Source organism: Orycteropus afer, unplaced genomic scaffold (genome assembly GCF_000298275.1).
Source record: "Orycteropus afer afer isolate SDZICR_OR568_19922 unplaced genomic scaffold, OryAfe1.0 scaffold00127, whole genome shotgun sequence".
In the NCBI taxonomy this organism is placed as follows: Eukaryota; Metazoa; Chordata; class Mammalia; order Tubulidentata; family Orycteropodidae; genus Orycteropus; species Orycteropus afer.
Window position 1 is genome coordinate 1411302 of NW_006921714.1, and position 9433 is coordinate 1420734.

General features: G+C 44.6%; 1 protein-coding gene across 1 annotated transcript in view; it reads left to right on the top strand.

Moving 5' to 3' along the window:
- The window catches only part of TDP1 (tyrosyl-DNA phosphodiesterase 1), a 95158-nt gene that overhangs the window by 1686 nt on the left and 84039 nt on the right, over positions 1–9433 (top strand). Inside the window, exons 2-4 of the mRNA XM_007944527.1 lie at positions 1828–1871; positions 3381–3436; positions 7263–7359. Of these exons, the coding sequence (XP_007942718.1) occupies positions 1828–1871; positions 3381–3436; positions 7263–7359 (197 nt within the window). The remainder of the gene's footprint in view (positions 1–1827; positions 1872–3380; positions 3437–7262; positions 7360–9433) is intronic.

Sequence of the window (9433 nt, forward strand, 5' to 3'; positions counted from 1 at the left end):
ATATTGTAGAAAAGTCAAGTCTGCAGGTTATTTTTTCTTATTATTACTGAGAGTCTCTCATCTAGGTGCTTTGGAAAAAGTATAAGACATAGTCCTCTGTGTTTTGTCTTGTTTGAGATAAATTGAGACAGGAAATAGAGAAGTGTGCAAAGTTTGTGTACAATAAAATGATACACTGGTTGTAAGTACCAAGATGCTGAGGAGGGGGTAACATTTAGTAAGATCTTACGGTGTGCCAGGTGCTCTGGTGGCACAGTGGTTAAAGCCTTCAGCTGCTAACCAAAAAGTCAGTGGTTCAAGCCCACCAGCTGCTCCTCAGGAGAAAGATGGCAGTCTGCTTCCTTAAAGATGCACGGCCTCGGAAGCCCAATAGGACAGCTCTACTCTCTCCTGTAGGGTTGCTCTGAGTCAGAATCGACTCAGCAGCAGTGGGTTTGGTTTGTATTTTTTACTGTGTGCCAGTTGCTGTGGTAGGTGCTTTTATACCTGTTGTCTCATCTCGCCCTCAGGACAGCCTTAGGATAGACATTACCGTGTCCTCCGGGAGCAGATGACCGAGCTGCAGGTTTGAGAATTTTACCTGCCGAGGTCTCAGAACTGGTGAATGATAGAGCTGGCATTTGAGCCCGGCATCTGACGTCAGCTTCCGTGCTCCTAACTGCTGTGATGTACCGCTCTAACAGATGCCTTACCTGTACATTGTTGAGGGTAGAATCCCATGGAGGGGGAGTGACTTCAAATGGTTCTTGAAAGATTGGTGAAATTTAGGGAGGAAGAGGAGGCAGTGGAGATAAAACGGAAGAAGAGCTTCAGGGAGTGTCTTGCAGCTTCTGTCTTATTTACAGTTCTGACAAGGCAGGTGCTTCCTTGGGGTATCTTTTTGTCCCTTTTAGGTGTTGGTGCCTCAGCATCTAGCTCAGTGTCTGGAAGGCGGGAGGCAGTCAGTAAATATTTGCCAGATAAATGAATGAGCCCAGTTTTAATGCTCAGAGGTGGTTTAGTGGTTAAGAGCAGAGATGCTGGAGCCAGAGGGCCTGCGTTCAAATCCTGTTTCTGCTCCTTCTTAGTTATGTGGCCACAGATGACTTCCTGTGGAGACTCCTCAGCTGTGAAAGGAAGTAACAGAACCTAACTAGCCGTGGTTGTGAGGAGTAAGTTAGTAGATGGGAAGTACAGGAACAGAATGTGCCTGGCTCCTAGTAGGTCCTATCCGAGCGGCAGCTGTCCAGGAGGATGACGGTATACTTCCTCTCACAGTGTAGTTGAGAAGTGAGCCTTCCAACCTGTGTGAAGTAAAGCTCGATTGGGTGAGACCTCCATAAGGGTGACCTTGTGTGCTGGGAATACAAGTTTAGAATTGTGGGTGCATCTCCCCTATCGTTCACAGGAGGCAGAGTTCACAGGATCCAATGGAAACTCATCTGACCAGTCTGGAGTTGGGAGAGTTCCAGAAGAGGGACTTGAATGAGACCTTGAAAGAAAGAAAAATTCAGAAAGCTATGTAAAGAAGAACTTGTATCATAGTTGTCTCTATTAATGGTTTCTAGAATTAACTGAGTCATCCAGCATTGAAGTTGTAGGTTTTAATTTTACATTGTATTTTGTAAAATGATATATAATGCTGCTGTTAGGTGCCATCAACTTTATTAAATAGCACAGGGACATTTTCTGGAATTTTATAAAACGTTGAAGTCTAGCTTTGTAGTAACTTTTCGCTTCACAGTTTGCTAAGCCAAACTTTGTCAGTGGCAGTTAAATTGTGATTATTGTTACTACAGAATTTTTTATCTGAGTGTGAATTAGATTTATTGATTTTTGTCTTCTCAGATATTTTATCTCCTCTATTTGGGACACTTGTTTCTTCAGCTCAGGTGAGTTTACAGTTAAGTTGCTTTTTCTTTGGGAGAAAGGGGACACATAATTAAACAACTTTATAAGGACACGTGAAAAGTTGGGACATGGGTCGCGGTCCTGTGCAGGGTCCCCGAGATGGCACATAGCCGGAGGCTGGCCCCAAGCACCCCAGTTGTAGGCTCTATGGCCATCGGACAGAACGTGGAGGCCATGACCAGCAGAACTTTCAACTCTAGCTTGGGCCTCAGGACTGGCCAGGAAGTCGGTTTGGGAGTCCCAGCTTGAGAGTCTTCTTTTGGGGGCACTGATAGTCTCGTGGGACCCGGTAGGGGCCTGGGGAGCAGTGTGTGTGGAGGGCTGAAGGTCAAGTCAAGTTTGTGTTAGAAAAATAAATAGGAAATGTCCTGCACCAACCAAAAAGAAATCTGAGTAAAATTGGTGACTATTTCTGCGTGTGATTGCTTCTTTCCAACAGAGCCGTAGCCCCTTCATGTTGATAAATCACATTAATGCTCCAGGCTCTCAAAACGCATTCAGGAAATAAAAGGTCACATCCCTGGAAAAAGCAAATCTTTTTGGGTCCTTAACGTTTGGCTTGGCCTTGGGTGGTCTCCAGCAGGAAGGCGGGTGGATTCTTGTGTGCTCTTAGCTAGACTGAGTTACTGTGTCCAGAAGAAGGATGAGGGGTTACTCAGGCAGGGGGAGGAGGCCCTGTGGGCAAGGTGAGCACGAACTTGGGATCAGGATGTCATTTTCATAACCCGAGTGAATTTCCAGCCCCAGAGGCTTGTGTATGGAGCTGGCTGGTCACTTAGGCTGAGAGGAAATACTCCTTTCTCAGAACCCAGGGATCATTGTCTGGGAATCTGTCTTTTTATGATCACCTGGGGGGAAAAAGGATGGGTATATTAAGTTGCCTTTAAATTATTCAGGGCTCTCGGAAATACTCTGGCAGCACGCAGTTTACAAATATGCGTGCTGCCAGAGCATGCCCAGATGGTACCTTTAGAACCTGTTTCTTAAGCAGTCTGCTCCATTTATTCCAGTTGCTTTAGCCGTGAATTCCCTTCAAGGTATATTTCGGCCAAAACAGACAGGCCTATAAAGCGGACATAACATACGTGAGGGATGTGCTCCTCAGAGCAGTTAATTATATGAGACTGAAAAGGCAACGACTGCCCCAAACAAAGCTCAGAAGGCGGGAAGGGACGGGAAGGAGGGAAAAAGGATCAGGGTAACCCAGGGAGGGGCGGGAAGAGTGTAGTTACATTGAGGGAATTGCAACCAGGTTGTGAAACAAATGTGTGTAAATTGTTGAGCGGAATACTGAGTTGCTCTGTAAATTTTCGCCCAAACCACAATAAGAAATTTTTAAAAAATATATATTTCAGGCTTATTTATGAACTAATGTATGTAGCACTTAATTACTTTAGAGTTTCTTTCAATTTAATAACCAAGCAGTTCTTCTCACAGGCTACTTGGCTCAATTGGTGGTGGTGTAGTTACTTTTCTTCTCTCCCATCTAGTTTAACTACTGCTTTGACGTGCACTGGCTGGTAAGACAGTACCCACCAGAGTTCAGGTGAGTCCCATAGGATGCTGGATAAGATCATAAACCTCCATGGGGTTTTAAAATGCAAGATGTATATTTCTCAGGCAAATGTCGTCAGTCTTTTTTGATGTCTTTTGAATCCTTTGAAATCATACAAGTGTTAAAGTTTATAATGGGAGGCCATCAATAGCTGATCTCTTCTAAGTAGTCTCACACATTCTTTCTATAGATTTTAGCATTTTTCTCTGTGTTCCACCTAAAAATAAAACCCAGAAAAAACCAAACCCACTGCCATCAAGTGAATTCTGACTCATAACGATTCCGAGGCGGTAAATCTTTACAGAAGTAGATTGCCCTGTCTTCCTTCCACAGAGTGGCTGGTGGGTTTGAACCACCAGCCTTCTGCTTAGTAGTCAAATGCCTTAGGCGCTGCGCCACAGAACTCCTTGTCTAAAAGAAGGTAAGGATAAATTCAAGCACAAATACGAGAACTTCGTGTGTAATTCTAGTATGAAGACAGATTATTGCCACTTGCTTTCTAGACCTTAAGTGTGCTGGATCGTGCCAGCATGCCACACGTCACTTGCCAGAACATTGCTGTTCTTTTTTTTTTTTTTTTTAAGAGGCTCTCTTCCATTATTTTTCCTATAATTTGTTGTTGTTGTTGTCACCGGCTGCCATTGAGTCAGCCCCAGCCTGCAGCATCCCCAGGTTAGGTTGCCGATCAGACCACTGTGATCCGTAGGGTTTTTATTGGCTGATTTTCAAAGGGGCTCTCATAGCATTCCATGAAGTTATCTCTGGTTATGGAAGACATGGATTTTTTGTTCTGTTTTCTGAAGTTCATCAGCCTTGTATTAGGCAGTTCAGACCAAATGAAAATAGCCTTGCAAATTGATGGACCTTCATCATAGTAGCATGCAGGACCTATACAACTATGAGACCAGAAGAACTAGATGGTGCCCGGCTACCACTGTCATCCACTTGGAAGGGATGTAGGAGATCCTGCACAGAGAGGGAGAACAATGTGGAACAAAACTCAAAATCATTTGGAGGCAAAAAAAAAAAAGGTGGGGACCAGGTTTGCTGGTCCAATAGAGCCTGGTGGAACCACTGAGACTATGGCCCCGAGCTGCCCTTCAGGTCTGGAATTGAACCCACACCTGTGGTTTCCAGCCAAACAAAGTACAGGCATGTGAGTTAAACATTTACCTCAAGTAGACACACGCCCTGGAGAGAACAATCATGGGAGAAGGAAGGGCTGCTTATGCACAGGGGGCAGGAGAGTATGGAGGGATGGACACTGGGAAGAGGTAACTACGGGGAGGAAGTGGGAGGGGAGCTGTTGCATTGTGATAAATTTTGGTCAATGACATGAGACAAAGTATATGTGAACTGCTGTATGAAAAGTGAATTTGCTCTGTAAATCTTCACCCAAATCAAAATAAAATTTAAAAAATTAAAAAAAAAAAAATAGCATGCAGGATGGAGGAATGTGCACATCAGAAAAGTGAGTGTCAGGGTCCTCACCAACTGGTGCATTTAGGGCATCAGATTATGGGAACTACTATCATTAACACTAAATAAATTGCTGTTGACATTTCTCAAGTGGCCTTGACACTCAAGGGCTCATGTGCTTGACCTATAACAGGGAAGATTAGCTTTAACTGCATATATCTGCAAACCCAAAGTTACAATGACTTAAACAAAGGAGAAATTAATTTTGCATGTTTGACATCTGAATGAGGCCCTCTGTGGTTCTCAGAAACTCAGACCACCTCTCTGTCTTTCTGTCCCATCATCCTGTTGTGTGACCTTGGTCTTGAACCAGGTGCAGCTATAGCTCCAGGTCTTGTTTTAGGGAGAACGGTGACAGGGCCCATGTCCCAACCGTGCCTGTTCCAAGCCACCTTCCTAGGCATCCCATACAACACCTGCATGTGTTTCAGTGAGCAGAGCTCAGTCCCATGCAAGTCACTTCTTAAAAAGACCAGAAATGCAGTCTTCAAACTAAGCACATTTTGTCCTGAATGAAAGAAGGTGAGAGTCGTCATCAGGAGTCGGCCAGGCTCCTCCTGACCACACGGCTCTGGAAGTCACATGGGCACATTCTGTTTTTCTTCCAATTGCTCTTCAAAGAGTTGTCCCATTGGTGTCAAGAGACATTGAAATAATTGTCATCCCTTTAGAGTGCTAGCAAAAGAGACGACAACCCCCTCACCTCACTATCACTGGGCTCTCAGTGACTAGTCAGTGGACAGGAGAGCTTCCCCCGTTACCACTGAAGATACCTTGGCAGAGCTGTCAAGAGCATCATAAACAGACAAACAAGGAACTGCCATCAGGTCGACTCTGAAAGACCTGGACGCAACTTTGGGCAAAATCCAACATTTGTATACAGAAAACTTGTGACCAGAAGGTTCACACATCATCATATTGTAGCTCAGTTGCTAACTTTCTGTGATCACTTACAGACCAAGTTGATTTGAAGGACTTGAGCTTCTATCATTAAAGTTTTATCTTTAAGATGAGAGAAGACCTAATGATCTGATGGCATCCCTTTACTCTAGGTGATATGTACATAAGTATTTTTAAATTCTCTATATTTTTTTCTCTCAACTGCAAAATTTTTTCCCAAATAGAAAAGGATCAGAGGAGCGTGATTCTGGTTTTATTTTACTCCGTGTTAGAATAAAGCTGTTGGACGTTAGGCACGTAGGCACTGGCACTAGAAATGCATTTTCTATAATGTTCTTTTCAGTGAGTGTTATTCCATCCCGTAAAGTAGAGAATCCTTCTGCAGTGTGATTGATAATGCAGAAGTGGCCCTTAAGAATTCTTAAGACTTAAGAATTGATATGTGGATGTGGCCCATAAGATACAGGAATTCCAACTCACAGTTGTTTTTCTTGCTTGATTGCTTGTTGGAGAAAAATCCAAACGTTTGGTACTGGGAGAGTTTACAGAGATGGGCTGGTTTCTAAGAATTCTCTTACTTTGAATCCATTGAAGAAGTCCATTATTCCCTTGAAAGCCCTTTTAATCTTTTCCTGAACAGTATCTTAATGTTATTTTCTTTGGAAATCAAAAATACCATATTTTCAATGTACGTGGGCACTGTTTACTTGTCATGTCATTGCATTGTCATTGCCAGCTGTCCCTTGTACTGAGCCTGTATCTCCCTCTGAATGACTAGGATTGTGGGGCCTGGACCCATTCAGTGTGGCTTCTGAGGGTCTGGTGTATACAGTGGGAGCTCTGGTGGCATGGTACCTAAGGCATTTGACTGCTAACCAGAAGACTCGTGGTTCAAACCCACCAGCCACTCCTCGAGAGGAAGATTGGGCAATCTACTTCCTTAGTGATACCGCCTCAGAAACCCAAGGAGGGGTCGCTGTGAGTCAGAAACGACTCAGCGGCAGTGAGTTTAGTGTACATAGGAGGACTCCAGTGAGTATCAGTCCAGTGGTGGAATGTAACCACTGGACATAGAGTCCACTGTGCAAAAGAAGGGGGAGAGAAGAGCATCATGCAATAGGCAGTAATAATTGCCTGTCTCTTAATCTCTCTGAATTTAAATACATAAACACAGTGCTAACTATGTGCCCTTTTGGACCAGAGAAGATAATTACTCAAGGATTTTCTTGAGTCACAACCCCTTTTGTGTCACAGCAGAGTGTCAGGGCCAGACCACATGGCCCTTTTTAAAGTTAACTAGTTAGTGAGCATCCACGGAACACTGCTCCAGGCTGTCCTTGTACTTGGTCACCACAGAGGCCAGAGCTAGCATTCTTGAGCCAGATATGAGTCCAACTTCATGGAAGATGAACTTTGAACAGTTCTCGTCTCTTTTCAGGAATAAACCGATCTTGCTTGTCCATGGCGATAAACGAGAAGCTAAGGCTCACTTACATGCTGAGGCAAAGCCTTACGAAAACGTTTCCCTCTGCCAGGTAAGCTACTCATCGCCCTTTGAGGTCGTGCTTAGTCGGAGCATTAAAGGAGGTGGAGACCTTCAGTGCGTCCTCCCACCCAGCAGAGAACAGCTATCAGCAGCACCATAGACACTTGTCTGACCTCCTCTGTGACACCAGTTCCCGAGGTAACCCACCCCTGTGGGTAGCCCTTGTACTTAGACAGATTTTTCTTTACGTGGACCTGAGAGCTCCCTTCTAACTTCCACGCATCAGTCCTGAATTGTCCCTCGGGAGCCACAGAGTACAAATCTCCTTGCACATATCAGTGATTTGTATGTCCACAGGCATCTGTCCCTCCTCCCCTTAGTTTTATCTCCATTTCAAACATTCACTTTCTTCCCTTGTACTTGATGTAACAAAGATTCTAGATCCTTCCCCAACCTGCTAGCACACCTCTGCTTATACCTAGTTTGTCGCTGTGCCTCCCAGAGCCTGGTTTCACATTGAATGGGTCCCCGGATGCAGGTCAGTAGCTGTGAGTGTCCCCGAGGGCAGCTTCCAACTATTAGCTGATTAGAAGACATTAAGTGGACTCGTAACAAGTGTGTCTGATGGGTCTACTGGGACCAAAACAAAACTGAAAAGGCCAAGAAAGAGTCTCTTGTCCAGTTTATTTGTTTATTCCCTTAATTGTGTTCTAGTTCTTTCCAGTCAGAATACATGGAAATACAGTGTCACCAGTGCTTCTTGAACTCTCCATGGCCCGTTGCATTAAACACCATGGCTGACAGGACCTTTGTGTGTGGCGTTGAGAGTAAGAGGCCAGCAGGGTAGGGAGAAAAGGAAGGAGTTGAGAGTGTTCACATTTACGATTCCCCTCCTGTGGAGATGATGCTGTGAAGTAGCTCACGTCATGTTCGCCTCTTCCTGTTTTCATTGACCAAGTAAGGCCAGCCCATTCCTGAGAAGCCCTGATGAAAAGGACTTTTACAGTCCTCTTCTCGCCTCTTCTCTCCTGGCCATTTAAAAAACCAAAGCAGCACCATTAGCGTTTGCACAGGAAGAAAGGTAGGGAGGCCAGAATGCATAGGCAAGAAGGACACAGGGAAAGGAGACCACAGGGAGGAGGGAGGAGGTGAGATGTTACACTGTGAGGAATGTAACCAGTGCCCTAAAACAAAATGTGTATGAGCTGTTGAAAGGAATCTGCTTTGTAAGGTCTCACTCGAGTTGCAATAAAAAGTTTAAAAAAAAACCCACTGCCATCAAGTTGGTTCCAACTCCTAGCGACCCTGTGGGACAGAGTGGAACTGCCTAGGGTTTCCAAGGCCGTAAATCTCTACGGAAGCAGTAGAGTGACTGGTGGGTTAAATCCAAAAGCTTTAAAACCACTCCACCACCAGAGCTCCGTTCCTTGCCATTGGCCCAGTGGAAATTAGATTTCTGCTCTTGAGTACAGAGACAAGAGTAACTTACAGAGAACTTGGTTTCTTTCCCCTTTTCCTTCTCATGCCTTTTCCCCATCCATGTGAGAGAGAATTCCAGTTCAACATCTTGTCACTTTTCTTGCAACCATGAATGTTATCTCTGTGAGAGAGAGAGAGAGAGAGAGAGAGAGTGTGTGTGTGTGTGTGTGTGTGTGTGAATATTAAGCAGTGAAAGAGCTTGATCTGATTAGCTTTAACTGTACCCCACAACATTTCTTCTGGAATTTAACCCACTGTACTTTGTATAGTTGGGGAAAACTTTACAACATTCCTTTCTTCACACAACTTGTTGTGACTCTTCTTGCACCTCTATATGCCTTTGCTGAGCAGTTGCTTAAAATGTCTTCCCAGCGCCTCTGTTTCCTGGGAACAGAAGGTTACACTGCAGTGGGATAGGTCCCATCAGACTAAAGTGGACAGAGAGAATGCTGATACAGGAAGTCTAAAAAGCACTGATTGCTTCTGTTGTTAGATGCTGCCACGTCAGTTCCAGTTCACCGCAGGCCCATGCACCACAGAATGAAACACTGCCCAGTCCTGCACCCTCCTCAGAACTGTTGCCGTGTTAAGCCCATTGTTGCAGCCACTGTATCAGACCATCTTATTGAAGGTCTTCCCCTTTT